This window comes from Mus pahari, chromosome 2 (genome assembly GCF_900095145.1).
Source record: "Mus pahari chromosome 2, PAHARI_EIJ_v1.1, whole genome shotgun sequence".
Lineage (NCBI taxonomy): Eukaryota > Metazoa > Chordata > Mammalia > Rodentia > Muridae > Mus > Mus pahari.
This window is the reverse complement of record NC_034591.1, coordinates 62,061,519-62,087,492: the sequence shown is the minus strand read 5'-3', so window position 1 is coordinate 62,087,492 and position 25,974 is coordinate 62,061,519. Positions and strand designations below refer to the sequence as shown.

Here is a 25,974-nt window from a genome sequence, read left to right as displayed (position 1 = left end):
CCTGAGCTTGTGTCTCTTGCTGCATATGTAGCAGAAGTTGGCCTAGTCGGCCATCATTGGGAAGAGAGGCCCCTTGGTCTTGCAAACTTTATATGATCCCAGCACAGGGGAATGCCAGGGCCAAGAAGTGGGAATGGGTGGGTAGGGGAGCAGGGGTGGGAGGAGGGTATAGGGGACATTCGTGATAGCATTTGAAATGTAAATGAAGAAAATATCTAATAAAATAATTTTTTAAAAAAATCCTGTTAGTAGACCGACCTCATTGGATGGAAATGGGTCACTGAATGGTCCTCTCGTCCCCTGTCCTCCCCTCTCTTTCGTTCCCCTCCCCTCTTCTCCACTCCTCCCATCCTCTCCCCTCTTCATTGCTCTTCCCCCTGTCTTCATTTCTCTCTTCATCTAGTTGAGAATACTCCCCAAATAGACACTTTCTTCCCTTAGTTTAATATCTGTCAGCATTTAGTTTTGTATATGGATGCACTGTAGTTTACTAAACTTTTTTTTCATGTATCTCAAACTTTTTAAAAGATTGTTTTAAATTATACCTTCCAATATATAGAATGTGTTTTTGGTTTTGTACATTAAATATGTGTACAGAAAATATTTTTTATGATGTCTGCTTTCATTTCTTCCTTAAATATTTAGTAGAAGTCATGAAAGAATTTACCAGGTCTGCAGTGATCTATGATGAAACATTCTTACACATTGTTTTAGTTTGGTTTCTATTGCTGTGGTAAAAATTATAACCCAAAGCAACTTGTAGAGAAAAAAGTTCATTTCAGTTTATAGTTTTTACTCTATCATCCATGAGAGTCAAAAAGTCAGCTTAGCAAGGAGTTGTCTATAGATCAAAATGATTGAGGCATTGAATCATATATGATTCTCACTTCCCAGATATGTCTAGTGTGTCTGCACACACACACACACACACACACACACACACACACACACACACACACACACCACTTAAATTCCCTAACATAAATGATTCTATCATTTCTTCCTCTTTCCATTTTAATAAATGTCTTAGGGTTTTATTATGTGCATCATGGAAAGACACCAAGACCACAGCAATTCCTATAAAAAAATATTTAATTGGGACTGGCTTACAGTTTCAGATATTCAGTCCATTATCATCATGGCAGCAAGAACGGCAGCATGCAGGCAGACACATTGTTTCAGAAGGATCTGTGAGATGTACATCTTGATCTATAGGCAGCAGAAGGAGACTGTGTAACACACTGGGCATAACTTGAGCATATAAGACCTCAAAGACCACCTCCGCAATGACACACTTCCTCTAACAAGACCACAGCTCCTAACAGTGCCGCTTCCTATGACCAAGCATTGAAACACATGAATCTATGGAGACCACACCTATTCAAAATGCTCTAGTGCTTTGGAGGTCAGTTGTCTGTGTAAAATTCCCATGTCTGAGGCTTTAAAGAGTATGGAGGGCCTGCCCACTGTGTGCTCCTCTTGCAGGTCAGACAGACTATCAAAGTGACTTCTACCCCAAACTTCTTGTGATCCCACATATTTCCACCATGCTACTGCCAAGGTGGAAGTAAGGGTGGGAGTTGTGGAGAGTCTCTCAGCTTCAGACTATCTTATCACACTTCTGCCTTGCTCTCTGCCAGTCATGCTGCTCAAGGTTTATTCTGAGATCAGAATGCTATCTCATATTTGCAATCTTTATCACAGAGGTTCTGAACATTTAGGGGTTTCTCTTGGTTCTTCTATACAAGCAGCATTGAGCATTCATGAGAAAATCTCCACTTACTGTTTTCTGTGAGCTGCTGTAGTTTTGATTGCATTGCCTCTGTCTTATGAATGACAGTAAATTATCAACCATCCACTGGCACCAACACATGAAAAATGCTTCACTGCTATTTATCATAGAGGCATTCACAATAGTTGCATATGTTACTGTAGCAAAATTTTAGGATTAGACCAACTTTAAGGTAAACCATAAATGTCAGTTTAAGTACTTTGTAGTCCTTGATCATTTATAGTATTTTAAAATATATTTTGATTTTCAGACATTTTTGTGTATTACTGCTTTGCTGGCATGAATGTATATATACCACCATAAAGGCTGGAAGAGTGCAAAAGATCCTCTACAACTGGAAATATAGACAGTTGTGACCTTCTGTGTGGTTTAGGGGAATTGAACCCAGGTTCTCTGCAAGTGAAGTAAATGCTTTTAAGAGCTGAACCATCTCTGCAGCCCCCAAACCCTCAAATTTTAAAGCCAGAGATTCTGTGAGATGTTCACAAATGGAAAAATCTCAGTTATCTGAGCTGATGTAGGCACAAAGGTGGGGAAGGAATCTCCTGCTCTGTGATTTCTTGAAATGTGAACACTCACTTCTATTTCTCTCCTCCTTCTCCTTCCTTATACCCTGTTCTGTCATTGCATTCCTCTCTTTTAACATACAGATGTTTATATCAAAGGCAAAATGTGTGTCCAGAATACCCCAACACACTAAAATTACAGAGGATAAATAATCCTAATCACCTGCTCTCAAGATGAGATTGCAAAAAGATATTAAGTGGGACCTGGGGCACTTTCTGAACTATACAGAAACTCTTCTGCTTTCTTAAAATCCATATTAAAGCCACTATCATTATGGTTACATTCAAAGAATATTCATTATAAGGTCAGGTCTGGCTTTGATGCTTTTCCTAGTCAGTTTGCTGTCTCCCTTTTGTTTATTTGCTTTCCAGTTTTTCAGAACATGAATTGTTTTCTGAAATTAGATTGCTCTAATGCTTTTGACGAGAGTCCATACATGCACAATAATTTTCCTATCAAATTGTTCATGTATGGCTCATAAAAATATGTTGGCTTTTTTCACTGTTTTTAATGCTACGGTGTATACATAGTTTGTGACTAGATCTCAGGAAAGATTTTAGTTGATGTTTCTCTACCCAGTTCCCTCGGAATGCACATTATGCTAGATCTTATATACAAAAATACTGAATTTGCTTGGATAGCCATTTTCCCATATTGCTACATCAGAATATTGTGCATCAAAAATGTGCTAGAAGAGGCTACATACACTGTGTATCACTGAGAGAAAAGCTTCAACTGTGAAATTTATTTGACTCCTCAAATAAATTAGTTACTACTATTTGATTACCAATGCTGCACCACAATTTTTCCCAAAGTACAAATGAGTAGTTTTTCAGTATAGGATTTTAAAATGTTAATTTTAATAACATTTAATAATAAGTAAAAGTTAATAGTAAGAGTGTGCATAAAACAACAGTAAATGTTGATTTTTCCATGAATTACACATTCTCATTCTCATCCAATTACTTAGGATTCATCAAAGGTTAGAAATACCATAAGGAGATAACTCATCTAATATATGCAGCATAGTGGACGTCTAAGCTTATCCATATAGTGCACCGGAGGTGATCTTGTAAAAGTTAACTGGGTACTAATCATGTACCTCTACTCCAGTCCTCTCAGAGTATCATACCACTTACGGCTAGCTCAGGAAGCCGTTGAAACTCAAAACTGAAAGCAAAAATTGAATTTAAATGAGTATAGCTTTTGAAATATCATGAAGTAAAAAACTTGGTGTTGATGATGCACCAGAACCACAAGAGTGGGGTTGAGTAATGATGACAGGAGTGCTGAATGCCGCTGAACAAGTTCCTGTGACATAAAAATACACCCGTGTCACACACCCACCATTCAGACTCCTGCGCCATAAACACACGTTCTTCCGGCACCTTCCCTGTTGCCATGGAAACACCTGTTCTAACTGAGTTAGGAGGAGAACAAAGAAGAAAAGCCATCTTCTCATCAATATTCATGAGTCATCAACTTGTCAGTTTTGATGTGAACCCGGAGAATTTTCCTATTAGTTTCTGCCAAGCCCCTTTCACCTCCTTATTCCTTAGACTATAAATCATAGGGTTCAGCATGGGCATCAATACAGCATAAAAAAGGGAAATCAACTTCTCTTGAAGGACTGAGGGGCTGGAGTGGGGCTGGATGTAGGTAAAAATGGTGGTACCATAGCACAATGTTACCACAGTGAGGTGGGAGGCACAGGTGTGGAAGGCTTTCCTCCTTCCCTCTGTGGACTGGATTTTCAGAATGGTGGAGATGATTTGGATGTAGGACAAAAGAACCAGAAAGAAAGGTGTCATAAGCAAGACAATGCTAGAAACCATGATCACAATCTCATTGGATGAAATGTCGACACAGGCCAGTCGGACTACAGCTAGAATTTCACAGGAAATATGATCGATATACTTATTTGTGCACATGGGCAGCTGGAAGGTGATGGCAGTGTGTACAAGAGAGTTGATGGAGCCACTGACCCACGATGTGATGACAAGCCTTGTGCAGAGCCCTGCATGCATGATGACTGAATACCTCAGAGGGTCACACACTGCCACATAGCGGTCATAGGCCATCACTGCCAGCAGAAGGAACTCAATCCCACCCAAGCCCAAGGAAAAAAATAACTGGGCTGCACAGCTCAGAAATGGAATTGCTTTGTGTGTAGCAAGAAAATGAGCCAGCAGCTGGGGGACTATGCTTGTGGCATAAGACACATCCACCAGGGACAGGTTGGTGAGAAAGAAATACATGGGAGTGTGGAGTCTGCTGTCCAGTCTGATCAGAACAATGATGAGGAAGTTCCCCAATACTGTCACCAGGTACATCAGCAAGAACAGGACGAAGAGGGAGACTTGAGTGTGCCAGTCACTGGACAGGCCAAGGAGGATGAATTCATGCATCCATGTCTGGTTGTCTTGTTCCATTAAAAAAATGTAATGATTATTAATCTGCACAGAAAGTAGGGGGGAACATAAGCAATCAAGCAACTATAGACTTTCAAGTAAAATTACACAGCATATGTGACCTATCTGCAACTTTATCTGATTGCAGTTCATTCATGAGACTACAGTAGCATGTTTTTTATCAACTGCTTCAGAGAAACAGTCCAGTATCTTAAGGACATTGTCTTAGAGCATATAGTTATATCCCTTGAAATACAGTATCTTAGAGGAATAGGTGTAGCCTGGATGTGAAACAATACAGTTTTAAGCACTATTTTTTTTACCCATTTCCTTTTGGGGGGCAAAAAGAGCATAATAATTGGCTTTGGTATGTAAAATGATAGATGATGTAGAGACCTAAAATTTTAAAGCTCCCTAAAATATGTTATCTACCTTAATTTTAATGAAATTAAAACTCAATAGCAAGACAAATTAAATTATTCTGAAGATTTAAGGGCTTTTGAAAAGATCTAGAATAAAAAAGCATAGTTTTAAATCTAAATTTTCTTTGTCAGGCATTTCATTTATATGTCGTGGTAAGCTCTCACACACAAAACAGGCTCAAATTCTATAATTTCCAAGTACATTAGACATGGGAAGTACTTGAGTAACATTGCTGTAATATTACTACAATACTGTGTGCACTTATAACTACCTAATTCCCATCTTGTGGTACCTAAAAAATTAAATGTGATTTCCATCCTATATTTTCCACAAAATAGACAATACTTTTACAGCCTTTAAAAGAAATCTTTGGTCTTCTTGATAGGCTGTAGTGTCTTCTGTTGGTGGTGGTCTGAAGAAGGGTGCCCTAATGGCACCCTGCTCTTGGTGGTTTTCTCTTTTACCTTACTATGGTTAAGGACCTCTTCTTTGGGTGTCAGTTGAAAAGAAAACAACAGGGATATGGAAGCTTAGCCATCTAGATCAAAGTGACAGAAGGAAAGTAGATGTTTAAGGCTCTATCATCAGTGTTCAATAAAGTAGGAAATCTTACAGATGTCCACTGGAGTGTAAATTCCCTTCAGATTTCATGCTTTGTGTAAGGGATTTTTTTTTTCAGTAAAAGGAACGACATAATACCAATTGTAAACATTGAACAGAAACAGATGTCTCAAAGTCTTCTAAGACAGACATGTTATTTCTTCTCCATATCTTCTTGGTCACCAAAGCCACAGCTTCAAGAGTGTAAGAAATGCAGGAAAAAAAATCACTGGAAGATCAGATGGAAGCAACCAAATGAAGCAGAGGACCTTAACAATTTCTAAAGCCTAAAGGACGAGAGTTACCACACTTCCCTGATAAAGAACAAACTAAGCAAATGGCTCCAGAAAAGGCCAGTTCACATCTTAGTCTGAGGGATGTACTTTCTCCCCTTGTACAACTCTACAACATCTATGAGAATTGTTTACCATAGTTTGTTGTCTTCAATTAGCTTTAATATGAAAAACTGTCACATGGTGTGCAAACCAACACATTTCTACTACTTCTATTTTACTAATTATAGAAATTATTATCAATAGTATGTTTTACAACAAAGTACATTAATAATTAAGGCTACTTTTTAGATGAACACATTTTGCTATGTTAAATAACTGTATTAAGATTGTTTTTGTTGTGAAATGTCTAAATTGGAAATAATGCTAAATAGAATATTTATACTTCAGAGGACCCAATAGAAGATGGTACACAACAAACATATGTGTAACATTGTATTCACGGCATGCAACACATTGGGTCCAAGGAGAAAACAGAGCTTTAGTTAGCAGACAATAAAATTGCACAAAGTGTAGAAGATGAGGTATTTGCAGCAAAGATCACTTTTCTCAGCTAAAATGATGCGACTGTTTCATCCTAGGAAAAAGCAGTTCCACGTGTTTCAAACGGTATTAAGCAATTGTTGGCCATAACAAAAAGCAGGACTCTAATGTCTCAACAGCTCTCAAAGTCAAAATATAAGCATTTAAATTCCTCTCTCAGATTTTTGCATGCTACAATATGGCTTTAAAGATTGAATTTTAGTCTAATTTTTTAAAAAATGAAGTAAGTCTGAATAGAAGATATTGAGCACATAGATTCTTAAACCATTTCTATTTCAAATTTTAGCCTATACTTTAATAAATCAAATATTGTTTTACCCCTATTACACCTTGATGAATATTCCCAACATTCTACAAGGTTTTGTTCAGTTTAGTGCTATTATCTTAGAACTCTGGTTGTTGAGAATATATTACCTGAAGAAAACAAAAAGAGAGGTCCACACAAGTAGGCTAGGGTTGAATTAATTTTTATCTGGATGAATTTAGCTTTAGATATTCTGCCTCCCATTTAAGTTTGTCTTCTGACCTTTTATCTAAAAGTCAATTTCATGCCTCCTCTCTGCACCAGACTAACGTTCAGAAAGATGTGGTGCCCACTGAAGAATTTTCCTTTGCTCTATGCACTTTTAAAAAGAATAGCTTTTGGAATTCACAACCTACCTAATCAAATAAATGATTGGCAATTTGGTGATGTTTGCTATTAACAAACATTATCTGAAATTACGGAGTTAGGCATCATTCAGCTAGTGTATTTTAATTTACTTAAATTTGAACAGTTGGTTGCTCAAGTGGGACTCCCATTCATGCCCACCTTACTCCATCTCTACAGAATGCCTGAGTGGAAAAACATATGTCCAAATAAGGATAGGATTTCTAAAAATAAGATACTCCATTACATTTTCATCTAAAACACCTTCTATATATCTTGGATGATGCACTAGAGAAACTGTGGACCACTGTTCATCAGGATAGACATGAGAAGAATGACCCATAGAAATTTATCTGAAGAGCAGAACCATTCACTCTGCTTGTGCTACACAGCCACCACAACACATGCAGATCTGGATACAACTTTTTACATGGTGGCTCACATTGCTTTCTCACCAGATTTTAACTGAGTTTAGGTGTTCTTATTTCTCTGTGAACCAGTGCTCCACAACCCTTATTCATCCTTTCAAGGAAGAGGCAGGCAGGATGTGGCACTGAGAAATTATTTCTCTTTGCAATGATCATCCTTACAGAATGATCTCCTGCTAAATGTTTTATACCTTTAAGACCATGGAAAATCATTTCAATTCAATTAGATGGTTTTGTCAATAACTTACATTCTCTCCTCAGAAGAATGGGTACATTATAGAAGAAACTCAAACTAGATATAAACAATATAAAAGAATTTTCCAGAATCTCATCATTCAGAAAAATATATTTGTCAAAATTCATGTCTCTATAAAGAAGTGATCAACTTCACATCAAATTTTAGAAGTCCAATATCAATAATATTGAATCTTAGCACTTATCCCATCACCCATATTACAAAAATGACCTCCTATAGTTTTCTAGTGGTGCTGCCCTAACACACGTGGATAAAATTCAAGAAGATTTACTCCCAGAAAAAATAACTTGGGCATTATCATCATTTTCCCCATTGAGTCTGAAACATATTTGGCCTCCTTCTTGGCATATGCTATGGTCTTAGCTGCAATAAATTAGTCCTGAATACAAGCGCACAGCATATGTTCTGCAGGTACTTTTCTCTCATGCTGGCCTAAATAAAGCAGAAATTTACCTTTGCACAGTTGGTTTGTCAGTGGAAATCATCTCTTCCTCCAGAGAAACGTTCATATTCATGTGTGTGGATGCACAGCTGGATTCTGTACATATGCTGCATTCATTATAGGCAGGGGTATTTTTATCATCCTTATATTGGGACTCAGAGAACCCCAAGGACAATGTGGTGAAATGTCAAAAATGAATTTATTCCTGAAAGCACTGTTAATTTTTCTTATGGAGGTTCTCGTTATCTATGTCATCTCCAAGTTTATTCACTGACTTTTCCTATAATAAGAGTCTATTTATTGATACACAGACTTTAAACAGTCACAGTCTTGAAACTCATATTTAGTGATCTGTTTTGTTTTGATTACATTATGCACATCCCAATCTTCTTTATTTCTCTTGTTCCATGTGTCTAGGATATTCTTCACAATATTCTGTTCTTGATTATATAACACTTTCCTACAGATGATTCAAGGGCTAAACATGACAAGACAGTCAATAAGCCTTTAATATAAGTCCAGCTTATATTTTCATGTTTTATAATTTTGTCAATCAATTTAATCTTCCTATATTTTGAATTACTTCCTTTGAGGAAAAGTAAAAGGTTATCATATGTACACAGAGAAAAATATTGAGACAAGGCACTTCAAAGACATTGAAATAGTATCTTTCCAAGAAATATAATATCCTACTACACACTCATGAATGGCCATGCCTAAGTACACATTTTATTATTCTAGTCTTTGCCCTATCGATGCAGTATTCATTTATCCGGTTTCCAGTCTTAACTAAAACTACTCTTTCCTCAACCTCTCTCTCCAGAACTAAAGTCTTTCATGGCAAGCTTACAAGGTGACTGTGTCCCTCAGCCTTGGGTCTCTGGAAAGTTAGATGGTTTCATTCCAACTCCTGTAATCTTGGGTTGAGAAGATCCCAGCGTCCACACTTCATCTATCCCACACAGGTTAGATCAGTACTTGTTCTGGCGGTCTTGGGGCTTCTGTCTACATCCACCCTCTGTTGACATTTTGATTAAGATTTCCCAAGTATTAGTCAGTATTTGGTGACATGGACGCCTCTCCTTCAATCCAGAATTGTATTGCAAAGGATGTTCTTTCTATTCAGAGTGATGGAGTGTGGAGACGTCCCAGTTGTCCTAGACTCCGTGACTCTAAAATTCCCTGAGATCACTTTAGAAAAACTAATGGGAGAAAGCTCACGGTGATCCCAAGTGAGCTCACACATAGCACTAATCAATGTGAGACAGAGGCTGCCTTGGTGACCTGGAGCCAGTAGAGTCCCTCAGGAACTTTTTACAATAGAGCATTAATTGCTGTCACCACTGCCAAATCAGTGACTGGGTCACCATTCTGCCCTTCCTCTCCCCATGGATAGCTGTTCTTCGTTTCTCTTACACAAGCTATAGTGAATCCTTAGCTCTCTCTCTCTCTCTCTCTCTCTCTCTCTCTCTCTCTCTTAAAAAAAAAACAAGAAAAATTACATAAACCAGCTCTTTGACAATTTTTCATGCTTTCATGTAGTACGAATTACCCGTCAGTTTTATATACCAAGGAGCTTGGCTGTTCCTGCATCTAAATCAGGTGAGAAAACAGCTGTTCTCCTCTTAAATCCAGGAGGCCCTTGTTCCTCTTCCTAGGAATATGAGTACAATGCTCCTTGTTAGGACACATTCAAAGAATATAGTGAGCTGTTATAATGCTACAAGTATTAGTGGATAGCCAGCACATGCCTCACAGTAGGATTTAAGTCCCAAAATGATGGCATTGCATGGAAATATTTAAGACTCCAAGTAAATAGACAAAATAGTCTTATGATTTATAGGGCGAATGGCTAGACTAAGACTTATTCAAAGCAATGTAAAAAGGCTTAATTTTATAGAACTTTTCAAATGTTTCAACATTTGTGTAAAGAGAGTCAATGCAATTTTGAAGTCAGAATCACACTACCCATGTCTGGCATACTATAGTCCCTCTTAAAGCCCCAAGTGACTCATGTGTTTATTCCTCAGTCTTAAATTTTTTTCTGCTTCATTACTTATGTATCTAGTGATAACTCAACTGATGATCACTGTTTCAACAGTCACACTTTCATTTTTTTCTTACCTACCCACTGGCCCACCACAAGACTCAATCATTGAACTCTTCCATTTTCTCCTGTCTTATAATTCTGACTCTATTTCTTTACTGTAAATTTATTTTATGTCAAATTAACTATACTCATTGATGCCATTAGAATGTGGAATTTTCTCAAATTAGCTTATATCTTTGAACACTTAGCTTCCTTCTGTTTGGGGATTTTGTAAAACCTTTAGAAGGTAAAGTCTTGCTACAATAAGTTGGTCACTAGCCCTACCAGTTCCTCTTTATCCTGGATCCTCATTGTATATAGAGTGGGACCAGTTGTTTCATGTTCCTACTGCTGTGTCTTCATTACTATGGTGGACTTTATCCCTTCTTAAACTATGAACTAAAGCGCCTTCTCCCTGAAATTACTTCTTGCCAGGTATTTGGTCACAGCAATGAAAAAAGTAGGTAATACAGAAAATTAGTGTTGAGAAAGGAGGCTATAACTGTGATAAACTTGACCATGTGGTTCTTAAATCTTTAGAACTGGCTTCCATAAAGAATGAAGAGGAGTGGGAAGGGGTATATGGGAGGGTTTGCTGGGATGAAAGCAAAAAGAGAACTAATGTGATTAAAATACAATCTCAAAAATAAAAAAAAACATCAAAAGATATAAAATGCTATAAGTAGAGACTTATGAGCCATCTGGTTGGGTGTTTTGAAGACCATAATGCCAAGAGAAAAATGAACAGAAGAGACCTGGCTCATGAAATTTCAGAGGGAACCAGAACTTGTTGGGAACTGAAGCAGAGGCTATTTGTTTTATACTCTGACAAAGAATCTGGGCACATTCTGTCTGTATCCTGAGAACTTTGTAAGAATGACTTAAAAAATAATTTTTTTCGGTAGAGAAAATCCTAGAAAAAGTTACTATCCAGGCTGTGTCCCAGCCTCTGTCACTCCTCTTATGCAGGTCTACAGGGAGAGAGCTACACGTAGAGCAGAAAGTTATGCAAGGAGGGGTAGAAAATAACATGAGAGAACTGCCAGAGGCAGACAAGGCAGGTGCAAAAGTAGAAGCTAATGGAAAAGAAATGCATCCCATTAAAGAGAAGCCTCATGCTTTGCACTGGAAACATAGGAAAGGTACTTGAGGAAGACTCAAGGTCCCATCTTGTGATAATCCAAACTTACTTGAAATGAGAGCCTGAACTGATGTTGCCAAAAGCAGGTGTTTTCAAAGAATCACCTGTCCAAAAAAAAAAAAAAAAAAAAAAAAAAAAAAAAAAAAAAAGAAAGAAAGAAAAGAAAAGAAAAGAAAAGAAAGAAAGAAAAAGAAAAAGAAAAATACAGAGGCTGCTATCGCTGCTAAGCAAGGCAGCCAGATAAAATCAGAGCTACCATCCAAACGTGGCAGCATGATGATACTTATCAGTATCATGTGGTTCAAAGATTCAATGATGAAGATATCATGGAAGCTGGTAACAACGTTCCAGAAAGCCATGGAACCCAGGCAACGTGTGGCAGATTTGGAGTCCCTGAAAAAAGGAATTATGAGAAGCTGTGAAGATGAAGTTTAAAAGGAAATGGAGAACCCACATGCTGGAGATGACATGACCATAAAAGGGCATCTACTGAGGAAAAGGTCAAGCATGGACTGGAGCTGGAATAGACAGCTCAGGCAGACAAAACAGGAGGCATAAGGCTAATGTAGCCTAAGATGAGGGACCAAGGCTGGGTGAAAAACAAGGCAGGCAGAGGCAAAGGAGACACGGGTTCTGCTGGAAACCATGTGCAATCTGGAACAAGGGGCCCTTGTAGGCCTGGGACAAGCCCAGGGCAGAGCCATGGGAAGGTGTCCAAAGGACACCCAGACCCACTGGAAAGCTAGGGAACTTGGGAAGAGGAGGCCACGTAGTCTGGTGATGAGCCAGGGGCAGTGTGTGTGTGTGTGTGTGTGTGTGTGTGTGTGTCCCCCAGCGGTTCTTTAAGAGAGAGAGAGAGAGAGAGAGAGAGAGAGAGAGAGAGAGAGAGAGAGAGAGAGACCTTGCTTGTTCAAATTGTTTATTGATGGTGAAAAATGGATGCATAGGACTCATTCAGGGTGGACCAGAGATTAAGTACCTTTTGTGGGAAGGAATATGTGGAAACAGAAACTTATTGGCTAAACCCAGGGTCTAGCCAATCTAGATACCTCATTGGCATGGAGAACTCTGCTGTCTAATGTCAAGATCTTCATGTGGGCATCGTGATCATATGCTCCAGGACAGGAACTGGGTCAGGAGCAGAGGAAACACTTACCTGTCTCAGGTATGAGATGACTACTTCATTGAGAGAAGCACTGCAGAGAACTGCTCCTGGCATTCTGGCTAGTCCTAGTGACTCCTGATGAGTCAGATTCAGTGGAGGCCTGGTGGTTTCTGTTGGATTGTGCCACCATTGCTTGTCTGTGCTTGGTGACACTTTCAAACTGAACTGTTGGTATCCTGATACTACTAAACTGGACTGCTGGTCTTCTGACAACAGAGATTGGAATCACCCCCCAGATGACCTATGACCTAACAGGTCCTCATCCCCTTGTCCTATTTACTATCTTTTCTCCCCTACCTTTGGACAGTGAGGCTAGAAATGGCGTCGAAGTGTTTGGGCACCCTTATTAAAGTAGGTTTTGGAAAATCTAAGACTACAGATCACTATAGGCATGGCTGATTTCCAGGTCTGCCAACTCTCTTCACATGCTCCTATCAGTATGATGTCCTATGTTTACTGGTGCAGAATTAATGTAGAGAAAGATTATAGACTGAAATGAAATTCAAAACTAGATCTTCACTCTCTTCAGTGGTTTATGTCAGGTATTTTCTCCAAGCAGCATGAATTCTGATGAGCAAGATTCAACAGTAGCTCTCAACCCAAGTCAATGAGCAGCATCAAAGACAAATGCAATCCGAGTTTCACACTTTGCTTGTCCTAGGAACCACCACTCATTCTGCAGTTACTTCTACTCCCAGGACAAGACATGGACTTTGTCTGACACGGAGGTCACTTGTTAGATATCCAACTGGAAACTGAACCACTTCCCTCTAGGAACATTTATAAAAGGCACACTGATGTTTTATTAATTCACATACTTATTATTGCAAAGAGTAGCAGGAATATGCTAAATGACTTCATTTTATGAGAATCAGGCATACAATTTCAGTAAGCTGCTTCTGTGGAAGAATTGATTTTTCAGAAGCTTGAAAAAGTTGTCGTGGATAAAAGGTCAACTTGCCATCAAGCCAAACTCCTAGATCCAGACTTCGAACAAGATGTAAAATTTACTTCAAAATGCATCAGATATAGAATATAATGGGCCATAGGCTTAAATGTATTGAATCACAGACTTAACGCTGATGAAATATGATCTTAGATCAACCAATTGTTTTCCCTATAGGACGCAAAAATCATTTCATAAAATTAAAAATTAATTAAATAAATTTTCTCAAAATTAAAACTTCTACTTGATTAAAGACATCTTTAAGAGAATGAGATGACAAACCATAGACTGAGTAAAAATATTTGCAAATCAAGTCACGTATAAAACATTTATATCCAAAACATCTACCAAACCCTCAGAAATTAACAGGTTTGTTCAAAATTGATAAACAATAATAATTGAAATGTATTCTATCATATTAATATGAAGATAGCATGTTAGTAAAATGGAATGTTATACATTGATGAAAAGCCCAGATAACTATAACATGTAACAACATAGACAAGTCTTAAATGCATTATGCAACAGAAAGAATTCAGACCCTACTATTCAATTATAATCATGTGGTGTTATGCAACAGGAAAATGTGGAGTGATCAAAATATGACCCATGTTTACTAGTAGCTGACTTCCAAAAGAACTGGCTGAGTTCAAAAGTGTACAAGGGTATGTTTGGATTAATAAAACTTTTCTATATCTTCCATACAGTGGTGTTACATGATTGCATGTGTTTTTTAAACTAGAAGAATTCAGTCGATATCCTGGCCAAGGGTCTCTAGAAGAGCTTTCTGCTTAAGATCTCAGCAGAAGCACTAGAGATATTTCCTGTTACAAAGCACATTTATTAGATGGGCATATACAATTAAGCTTACAATGGCAACTGCAGAGGTTGAGAACCTGATAACAACTTATGATGGTTTGAATGAGATGGGCCAGATAGCCTGAGGCATTTGAATTCTAGGTTGTCAGTTGGTGAGCCTATTGGGCGAGGCTTATAATATATGGCCTTTTTAGTGGAGGTGTGTTACAAGACGCAGGCTTTAGGAGTTTAAAGATGTCTCCTTACTTCGAACTGGCCCCAGCCCACCCAGTCCCTCAAGTAGGCTCAAGCTGAACAAGTCAGCTCACACCTAGGACCACATTCAGGACCTTGAGTTGGCCCACCCTGACATCTACCCCATCTGTGGGCTGCTGGGACTCCTGAGGAAACATAGCCACAGGATCTCCATGACTCTCAGCAGGATAACTCCAAGGGTCTCAGCAAGGATACTGTATTGACAGTGAAGCAAAACCCAAGGGCCTTGAACCAGACCAATGATTCACTCTGCAAATAAAATTGTTTGGGGAAAAGGGTATACTGTTGGACATGCTGCAGCTTCCAGTGCCACTACAGTACACACATATGTGATAGAAAGATGGGAGAGGAGCAGAGTGGTGACTGCAAGGTGGAACTTGACACCCAACAGCTGGGATGGGTGTGAAAGAAAGCAGCAATTCCTAGAGAGGTATGAAGGTTGTCGCCCAGGGTTACCAACATCTTCCTTCCTTCCTTCCTTTCTTTCGCTCTCTCTTTCTCTCTTTCTTTCCCTCCCTCCCTCCTTCTCTCTTTCCTTCCTTCCTTCACTTTTTCCTTCCTTCTTTCTTTTCCTCTTTTTAAAAATTTTCCCTTATTTTTTCTTTTTCTTGTTAATTTTCATTTTTATTTTTCTATTTTCTTTTGGGAGTTGAGGTTACAAGAGTTGGGGTGGACCTGGAAGGTCTGTGATACGAGTGGAATTGGATACATGATGGCGAATTCCAAAAGAATCAGTAAAATATGTCAAAAACAAATGCATAAAATTAAATTAAATTTTTAAAAAGTTTAAAGATTTGAATCATTTTAAGCTAGCTTTCTCTGTGCCATGATTCCCCAGTCCATTAGACTGGATGTCTCACCAGTTCTAATCCAGTGCAAAAGGCCTGGAGGATTCTGAGAGAGCCATTGACCATAAGTTAATGTGGGAATAGCCACAGTAGGCTAATTGATGGACAGTTCCACATTGGATACTGGTATGTGTTGCAGATAGCCCTGGGACTAATTGTATTTGATATTAATTCTGTTCTCCTGTGAGGTGTTGTGAACAAGGAATGAGTCAGCACTCAGGTGATTTCCTATAAACCTTCTTCCCATCTTAATTTACAGATAAAGGCTAGTGCTGGTGATTGGGTAGAGAAAGAGGGGAATGTGAAGCTGAAGGTTTTGGGAGAGAAAAAGAGAGAGAGGAGGATGGAGGAGGAAGAAGGAAAGTGGAACAGAAGCACCTGGCCTAGAGAAACTGCAAGTTCTAAGGGGTCTCTTATATGGGGAAGATGGTAGTATAGCAGTAGATCTGCCCAATCTAGGCACACAGCATGTAATTAATTCCTATTAGATGAGTTGTGTTTGCATTGCTCAGGCTTAATTGGGTTGGAGATTTACTGCAACAGGTATCAATGAAGAATGGACCACAACAGTGCAATGTGCTCATGTGTAAGCTAAGAGAGTGGGCAGGCACACAAAGCCATAGCTTTCTCATTGGAGATCTTTCTATCTGAGCCACCATCAGGAGGTACTGATGCCCATTCTGAGACACAGCATCCCGTCCTCACTGACTCTGAAGTATATCTCAGTTGAAGCTAGGTCAAGAACCCACCTTCCATATCATTTTCCCATTGTCTGAAAGAAAACAGGGGCTTCTGCCACGTAGATGACAAAAGTCATGAATATTTCATAAGATCAGCTAAACCCCAACAACAAAAAGATATTCGGCCCCGAAGGTACATAGATATTTGTTTCTGTTAAGAACCCCTCAGTGAAGCAACATAATAACTACAATAATGCCAAGTAGAAAATGAAATCTAACACTGTGTGTCTCCTGTGAGAAAGATTGTGACCACTGATGAAATCCTACAGTGAGAAAACTAATAAAATTAAATCCAATAAGCTTCTAGATCTAACATGAGGTATGGGGGGGTCTGAAGAAGATAATGCTATACCTTCAATATATCATGAAAAAAAGTAAAAATTGCACAGGCAATCCAGCCAGAAGAAACTTGAGTTCTATTGAAAAACGCAGTTTCAGTGCTAACAAGAGGTAGAAGCCAACACTGCTGTTTTAAGGGTTTTCGGTATGGGAGTGTGTGTCCTGGTGAATGAAATGTTTATTTGAGCAATTGTATTTCTTGTGTGTGTGTGTGTGTGTGTGTGTGTGTGTGTGTGTGTGTTTGTGTGTGTAGCTTTAAAAAATAAAATATCAGAGTTTAGTTATTTTATGGTTAGTAACTACTGAACAAAATTTTATTTTCAGATATTTTTCAGTGTCTTTTAAAAGTTATTTTTAATGACATTACTATATAGAACACATCTTCTTACTGAACCAGCAATTCTAGTAGCTCCTATTTCTAATATCTTTCACAAACACCTAAGAATTGGGAACAGCTGTCATGCTAAGAAATTTAATTTCCTGTTTGCTGAGAACTCCAATTTAAACACACATATCTAAAGATTCAAATCTATCATCCACATATAAGGAAGAACATGCAGTGTTTGCCTTTCTGAGTCTAGGTTGTCAGAATGTTTCCGATTCCTCTATTTGCCTCCACATGTCATAATCTCATTTTTTCTTTCCAGGTGAATTCTTCAATTGTATATATTTGTCACATTTTCATCAGGTATGGACCCTTAAGCTTTTTCAATTTTCTTCATATTGTGAATAAATCAAGAGTGGCCATGGAGGATCAAGTACCTCTCTGGCAGGATAGAATCATTTGCAAGCATGCCTATGAGTAGTATAACTGCATCACATTGTAGGTCTATTCCCATAATTTTGAAGAAACTTCACACTTACTTTCATAATGCTGCAAATGTTTGCACTCCCAAAACCGTGAATAAGTGTGTCTCTCTCTGCACATCCATGCCAGCATTTGTCTTGCTTTTGTTCTTCAGATCTTAGCCACAGTGTCTAGAGTAAGATGAAATTTAAAAGCAGTTTTAATTTGCATATTCTTAGGGCCAAAGACATGAAGGACCTAAAAATATTTCTCAGATCAACAGGAAAGCACTCAAAAGCTCAGCTAAATAAGGGAATTACTCATCAAGTTCCATTCCGAGATGAGAAGTTATCAGCAGTTGATGGCTGCTGGGGAGGGAGACTGGGTTTTCTTCAAGGGTGCATTCCCTGTAGTGATATTTATGCTCTAGTAGATGGGCTTATACTTATACACCTACAGGCAGTCATAAGTACTTAGTGTGGTTTAATGTGGGGTGTGGCAAGTAGTGGGGGAATAAAATTGTAATTGAGGATGATTTTCATCAAAACACATTATTCATATGTGTGATATTCTTAATAAAAAATTTACTTTATGAAGTATAATTTACAAAGAAAAATAAGTCTTGAGAAAGGTAAATAAAATGGAAAAATTAAAAATAGGGTTATCGCAGAGGATGGAACTTCAACTGAGAAAAATGCTTCCATAAGACTTGGCTATGGCAGGTCAGTAGGATATTTTCATAATTAGCAATTGATAGAGGATGGTCCTGCCAATTGTGGGTGGGGCAACCCTGGACTGGTGGTCCTGGGTTTTATAAGAATGGAGACTGAGAAAACCATGAGGACCAAACTGTAGGACCCCCTCTTGGGGACCCCCCTCAGGTCACGGGAGTCAGGGTATCCCAGAGAAACACAAGTGACTTTTTGTTGTAAAAACCGGGAATCCATCCCATCATCAGCCACCAAACCCGGATACTAATGCACATGCCAGCAAGATTCTGCTGAAGGGACCCTGATATAGTGACCTCTTGTGAGGCTATGCCAGTGCCTGGCAAACACAAAAGTGGATGCTCACAGTCAGCTATTGGATGGAACACAGGGCCCCCAATGGAGGAGCTAGAGAAAGTACCCAAGGAGTTGTAGGGGGCTGCAACCCTGTAGGTGCAACAACAATATGAACTAACCAGTACCCCTGAGCTCGAGTCTCTAGCTGCATATGTAGCAGAAGATGGCCTAATCAGCCATCATTGGGAAGAGAGGCCCCTTGGTCTTGTAAACTTTATATGACCCAGCACAGGGGAAGGCCAGGGCTGAGTAGTGGGAGTGGGTGGGTAGGGGAGCAGGGGCGGGGGTGGGGTATAGGGAATTTTCGGGATAGCATTTGAAATGTAAATAAAGAAAATAATAATAAAGAAAAAAAAGAGGAAAAAAAATAAATAAAGCACGAACCAGCTTTAATAACGGAGCTCCAGGCGGATACGTGTTTCACACAAGAGACAGAGGAATCAACCCTGAGGCTTGAAACCTAGGAGTTTTTATAGGGTCAGGGCTGGGGCTTAGGAGAAATTGGCATGATTTGCTCATTAAAACATCAGCAAGGTGGTTATAAGTCAGCAGGATTGTACATGCAGGCTGGGGTGTCTAGAAATTCCAGGGGCTGGGGCCTTATCAAGGAGGACAGTACATCTGGGTGATGTACAACTTCAGACACTTCAAACTATGACTTAACGAGCAGGGGGAGGAGCCATCCTGCCAGATGGATGTTGAGTCAGCCAAGATGGACAAGGCCAATTCCTGAACTCCTCAGATGGCTGTGGAGTCAGCCAGGATAGCCAAGGCCAGTTCCTGCACTCCTGTTCCTTATCTTTATGGCCTGATGGCCTCAGCTTCAAAGAGGGCCTGGGACTGTTTTTCTAAGGCAGTTTCTAACTTTGAGCTTCCCTACTAGGAAACTTCTATAACTTACAATACTATAATCTTAAATTTACTTAATCTGCTTTTAAAACCAGTAAGCAACACTTCTTTATGGCTTCTGCATCAGCTCCTGCCTCCAGGTTCCTGCCCTGTTTAAGTTCCTGTCCTCGATGTTGTTGATGAGGAGTTGTTATATGGAGGTGTGAGTGAAATAAACTTGTTCCTCCTCAAGTTGATTTTGATCCCAGTGTTTCATGACAATAGTAACCTTAACTAAGACAAAAGGTAAAAGACATTTTGGCATCCAAGGCCTTGCCAGATCTGATAGTATCTACCTACCTACTTTACCTTCTTTATCTTCTTACTCTGCTGAACCCTTAAATTAAGCTTCCAGTATATTACAATGTAAGTTATTACACTATAAATTAAACTGTGAACTATTTGCTCCATCTTTAGGGGTTTTTGTCATCTTGGTAACTGGTTCTCCTGTTTCTAGTCTCAGCCTAAAGGACCTTTCATGTGGATAGTTCTTCCATCACCATAAATATCTTTACTCTCATTTTAAATTTATCATGTGCATTATAGATGTTTATTGTCTGTCATCCATATTCTATATGTGTTTTCCTGTCAAGACTCTACCAGACTGGATGTTTCAAAAAACCCATATAATATGAAATTTAATGAAGGTCATATGAATTAGAATCAATAGAAATTTAGCTGCCACTCACATCTTTAGGGAAGCCTGTACATACCTCAAGATTTAAGACTATATTACTATTGTAAAGTTATCATTCAAACATGAAATTAGTTCAGGTTAAAAGGGCCTTAATCTGTGTTTGAAGCCTTAGATTCTGTAATGATGTTGACAAATATAACAACTGAAAATGACTAAATATAAAGAAGTAATTCTGGGGAAATTCTGGGGAGAAATTCTTCAAGGAAGTGAGAAGACTACCCATGATCACATTTGTCCCTATTCATTGTTCAATTATTATTTTTCTTTCATTTTGTATTATTTGGGCCTTTCTTCACTGATGAGATCACTGAGGGAATATTGGGAGTATGAGAGATGATGAAAGAAAAGATTAATATACAAACATGAAGGAAACATTAGCAATGCCAACCAAACTACCGCAATTGCCCAAATCCATATTTGGTTGAAGAATGAGCCCCTCATAAAAGTAAGTGTGTCTTTGATGTTTATGTTTTATCTTATTTTTCTGATTGTTGTGTTTCAACAGTTCAGAAGAAGAGAGTACATATATTTTTAGAGATTGGTCCATTTCAACATTTACATGAAAATCCCTTATATATCTAGTCAAATCTTTTAAAGTTGTTTGAATGCTTCCAGTAAATGCCAGAAACAAATGTTTACTTGGACAATAATACCTTTATATACTGGGTACATTCCTATAGAAACCTTCAGTTGATCTTTTGGTAGATGCTTAACACTTTCTTTTTTATCATTGTTAACTCTTAGAGTGAGATATAGTATCTGCTTGTAGTTAGGACTGGATAAAGACATCTTAATAATATTTGACAGCTCTCCTCAGTGTTGGCCCACTTAAAAGCTTTGTTATTTCAGAGACGTTTATATTTCAAGTTAGTCTCTCCTAAGGTGAGTGTGAACTTTCTCTCAATTGGAATCACAACAACATGCTCCAATATGTATAAACATAAGTACTTCCACTTCATGACTTCAAACAAAGCAGTAAATATTTTCAATTATCATGCCATGGAAGGAGAGATGGGAAAAATCTCTATAAAACATTGTATAACTTCACTGAACATCCTTCTGAAGCACAACTCAACATAAAATCTCAACTTTCAACATAACATCACCAGGGCATGTTATGCTGTCTACTTCTGGGTTGACAAGGCATTGCAGATTCTGTCTGTTATTTATGAATTGAATAAACAATGAGGAGAAGCTGTTTTTTTGTTTGTTTTTTTTTTTTTTTACCGTGATGCTCATAAGCCATCAAGTGGCTAATTTTGATGCAAACCCAGAGAATTTCCCTAATAGTTTCTGCCATGCCCCCTTAACCTCTTTATTCCTTAGACTGTAAATCATGGGGTTCAGCATGGGTGTCAAGATAGCATAGAACAGAGACATCAACTTCTCCTGAAGAACAGAGGGGCTGGAGTGGGGTTGGATATATGTGAAAATGGCCATGCCATAGCACAGGACAACCATAGTAAGGTGAGAGGCACAAGTGTGAAAGGCTTTCCACCTTCCCTCTGTGGACTGTATCTTTAAGATGGTGGAGATGATCTGGATGTAGGACAGAAGAACTAGGAAGAAAGGTGTCATAAGCAAGACAATGCTAGAAACCATGATTGCAATCTTATTAGAGGAGGTATCCACACAAGCCAATCTGACGACAGCAAGGGTTTCACAGGCTATGTGATCAATATACTTATTTGTGCACATGGGCAGCTGGAAGGTGATGGCAGTGTGTACAAGAGAGTTGATAGAGCCACTGACCCACGATGTGATGACCAGCCTTGTGCAGAGTCCTGCATGCATGATGACTGAATACCTCAGAGGGTCACACACTGCCACATAGCGGTCATAGGCCATCACTGCCAGCAGAAGGAACTCAATCCCACCCAAGCCCAGAGAGAAAAATAACTGGGCTGCACAGCTCAGAAATGGAATTGCTTTGTGTGTAGCAAGAAAATGAGCCAGCAGCTGGGGGACTATGCTTGTGGCATAAGACACATCCACCAGGGACAGGCTGGTGAGAAAGAAATACATGGGAGTGTGGAGTCTGCTGTCCAGTCTGATCAGAGCAATGATGAGGAAGTTCCCCAATACTGTCACCAGGTACATCAGCAAGAACAGGACGAAGAGGGAGACTTGAGTGTCCCAGTCACTGGACAGGCCAAGGAGGATGAATTCATGCATCTGTGTCTCATTGTTGGTTTCCATTAAAACTATGATCTACAAAGAGTATCATAAATAAAAACACAAGCAATCAAATAACAAGGTCCTAAGTTTCTAATAATACATAATGCATATAATCTGCCAGACCTTTTAAAAATCTGGCATCACTTGTGGGGCTTAGAAAATATTCTCAACTCTAATATGCTTCTTATTGGTTGTTTCAGGTATATAGGCCAATGCCTTCATAATGAAGACATGCCTCACAGAGGGCAGCTACAACCAAGAAATTAAGCAATGAAGTTCTGTTTGCTTTATGTCATTACTAGTTACTTTTATTCTCAGGCAAGGGGAATAGAGTATTAGAGTTGACAGAGGTCACTACAAGGAGAGATGGTTAAGATGAGAACCACAGATTAAAACTACCTCAAATGCATTGACTGTAATCCTCTTGATGAAATGCATGAGCAAGCTTCAAGAAACATGACTGTGAATGGGCACGAGTTTGTGGAAAGATCTGGAATCCAAGAACCTCATTTTATTAAGTTATTTTATTTTATTTAGCGGGTATTTGATTTCTGTTTGGTGATAAGCTTTGTTACACACACACACACACACACACACACACAAGTCTTTCCAAGTATTTTAAAGCACACATATAAATAGTTCGTGAGAGGATGTGTGGGTTCTTTCACTGGTTGTTTACTTCAAGGGTTGGGGTGGAACAAGACTGCTTAGGGTGGATAAAGAAACAAATGTAATTTTCTTTTTTTTTTTTAAGTAGAAACAAATTAAATTGAAATCTGTCAAAGCTCTAGTTTATTTGATAGGTTTCAGTTTCTTAAACTCTCAGTGCTCTGGAAGGAAACACCACAATGAAGCCTCTATTTTCATATTCTCCCCTTTCTAATCTGATTCAGTTAAGAGTCTGTTATCTGAAATTGAGCTGAAAACAAAGCAACTGAGAATGTGGTAACATGAACACTCAAGGTCAAGGATTAAATACAAAGGACCCCTAGTGGCCAAGACAGGTATATAATACATGAACCCCTATATAAACCCTGCCAGGAAACAAAGTCTCTGCTTATTATTTGTGCTCAGCAGGAGCATTTCAGTAAAACATAATATAGCAGGCTATTAAAAATCAGGGCGAACGGGTGACATTTTAAAGACATTTTAGAACTGACTCAACTACTGAACATCTGTCTGTTCACTAGTGCCTTGCTTATTGGAGAGTGCAATATGAGGAGAAGTAGGATGTAGGAGAGAAAGAAAGATGAAGCATCATAGTCATGCTAAGGTCTCTGAGCTGAAAGTAGAAAACTTTCTGTGTCAAATTTCTTACCTGGCAAATGACAAAGCAATATCTCAACCATCCACACCTAAACCCTACATGGTCCAAACATTTGTGAACAGTTTCCCTCACAGAGGTCTGTAACGTCTCTGATATTGCAAGTCCAACTTATCCTAAAGAGTGTTCACACAACTCATAATCTAGCCTTGTTCTACTATCCTTATTTTACTAATTATAGAAATTATTGTCATATTGTATTTCTTATAGCAAAGTATTTTACTGAACAGTTTGCGTATAATCCAATACAGTTAATTGATATATCCTTTGATTTAATTATGTTTAATTTATTTAATTATGTCTATCCTATTGAGACTCCTATTCACTTACCTGTAAGGCTGTTGCCTGACTTTAAAAATAATTTTAATTCTTAATTGTTATTTTTTGTTTGTTTTTGAGATAAATTTGGGGTTTTGAGTGGGCTGGCCTCAAGCTCACTTTTCTCCTTCAGGTTCCCAAGGGCTAGCATGTGCCTGATCTCAATTCAAGAGATTGTTTTTTGAGATAGGCTTTGTAGCCGCAACTAGCCTGGAACTCCCTCTGTAGCTGCAGATGACCTTGAACCTTTGCTCCTCCTGCCTCTGCCTCATAAGTTTCAAGGTTGCAGATGTGTATCATTATACCTGGTTCATGTGCTTCTGGAAGTCAAACCCAGTGATTAATGTATGCTAACCAAGCACTCTAACAACTGGACTACTTCTTCAGTCCCCCCCCCCATTAATATTCTGTTAAAACCATTTATTTGTGTTCTAGTGTCCCTCTTGGAAATCTGTAAAGAATACAGGATATGCTATTCGAAGCCAAACGAAGGAGAAAAGATGGGTTGGTCAGATAACATTAACACAACTCTCAGCAAATGCTATTTCAGCATTATCCTGGGCTTTCTCAAAAACTAGTTGCAATTCTTATTCTAATATCATAGTGAAGACGCAAGTGGTTTGTAATATAATCTGTGTCTAATTTTTCCCATAAGGAAACAAAGTCTTAGTCTTTTCAGATATTAATAATTTGTAGACTTTTTATACTTCCATTTTTATGAACTCAAATAACTAAAGGAAAAGTATCAGTGTTTTTATTCCACACAACAAGGAAACACAGATATCTTACCACAGGGGTGGATGTGTAGATGATACTCACAATGAGTGTTGAACAGCCAACGCTGTGTGCTGTTTAGCTCAACTTCCTGTGCAGGGGCAGCTTGTCATTGCTTCCCCGTCATTGTCAAGAAGGAACTACACACACATTTGCCATAAATCTATGCCAAGTATAACAAATTATAAAATTGTATTTCATTTTTCTTTTGATTACATATCTTCGGTCATTGGCAAATTTCAAAGCACACCTCTCTGCAACAAGACATCAAGAAAGAAAGATATAATTTGGTAGTTAGTCTCCTTGGATGTAGCACCAGGAAGGAGAAATTCTTGTTTTTTGTTTGTTTCTTTGTTTCTTTGTTTGTTTGTTTTTTGTGAACAGTGGTAAATCTGAGCAGTACTCCTGAGCCTTAATAAGTAAAATACTGTATTTTGGAAAGTGCAGTTGAAATACACCTTAGAAACTCACAGAGTTGCTCTAAAGTGTGTGCTTGTATGGAACATTTTTTTTCTTTGCTGAGCATTTAAAATTTAAATAATGTTAAATGGGAGGTTTGAGCTTTGTGAGATGAAGGCTCAGAAGAAGCCCCTGTGCTCAGACATCAGTTCCTGCTGATGCTCCATAATTCATCAAGGTTCAGAAAAAATAAAAGCTGCAGCTTTACATGACAATGAACTAAGAATACAGAGAGTAGGGGCGATATTACCAGAAAAGAACAATTTTCTCAGTTTAGTTGTTTTCATTGTTTCACACCAGAGAAAATTATCTCTCTGTGATTCTCCTTTTATTCAGTAATTATTGGTTGGAGCAAACATCAAGACTCAAACATTCTGTCAATGACACACATGCAAGAAGGTGTTCAGATTCCTCGAATAGTTTTGCATGACTCAATACCTAATTTTTTTTAAAAAATAATTTAAATGCATAAACTTCTTCAATAAATTAAATCTATTGCTTTCTCCCATGGAAACAATTGAAATTTATCAAAGAATTTTAGTCTAAATGATAACAGATTGAATGTCATTTTAAAATTTACTTGATACATTTACTCATCCTCCTAAGCTTTCTCTTCTTTTTCCAATCTACTCTCACATTATAATTTCTTTAGCTGAAAATATATGTCACCCAAAGTTCATGAGCATGCCAGAATACTAGTGTGCAAGCGGCCATCAAAGCTTGGTTAGTGTTTTATCTA

The 25,974-nt window shown here is 38.4% G+C and overlaps 2 protein-coding genes across 2 annotated transcripts; both read right to left on the bottom strand.

Moving 5' to 3' along the window:
- Positions 1 to 3,837: 3,837 nt before the first annotated feature.
- On the bottom strand, positions 3,838 to 4,791 carry LOC110317090 (olfactory receptor-like protein OLF3). Its single transcript, XM_021191467.1, has one exon. It carries the CDS (start codon positions 4,789 to 4,791, stop codon positions 3,838 to 3,840), a length of 954 nt encoding a protein of 317 aa, XP_021047126.1.
- A 16,636-nt stretch (positions 4,792 to 21,427) lies between these two features.
- On the bottom strand, positions 21,428 to 22,381 carry LOC110317080 (olfactory receptor-like protein OLF3). The gene has a single exon (XM_021191439.1). It carries the CDS (start codon positions 22,379 to 22,381, stop codon positions 21,428 to 21,430), a length of 954 nt encoding a protein of 317 aa, XP_021047098.1.
- Positions 22,382 to 25,974: the final 3,593 nt, after the last annotated feature.

What these genes read in the sequence shown, in the direction of transcription:
- LOC110317090 (XM_021191467.1), bottom strand. Translation starts at nt 4,791, where the DNA reads ATGGAACAAGACAACCAGACATGGATGCATGAATTCATCCTCCTTGGC.
- LOC110317080 (XM_021191439.1), bottom strand. Translation starts at nt 22,381, where the DNA reads ATGGAAACCAACAATGAGACACAGATGCATGAATTCATCCTCCTTGGC.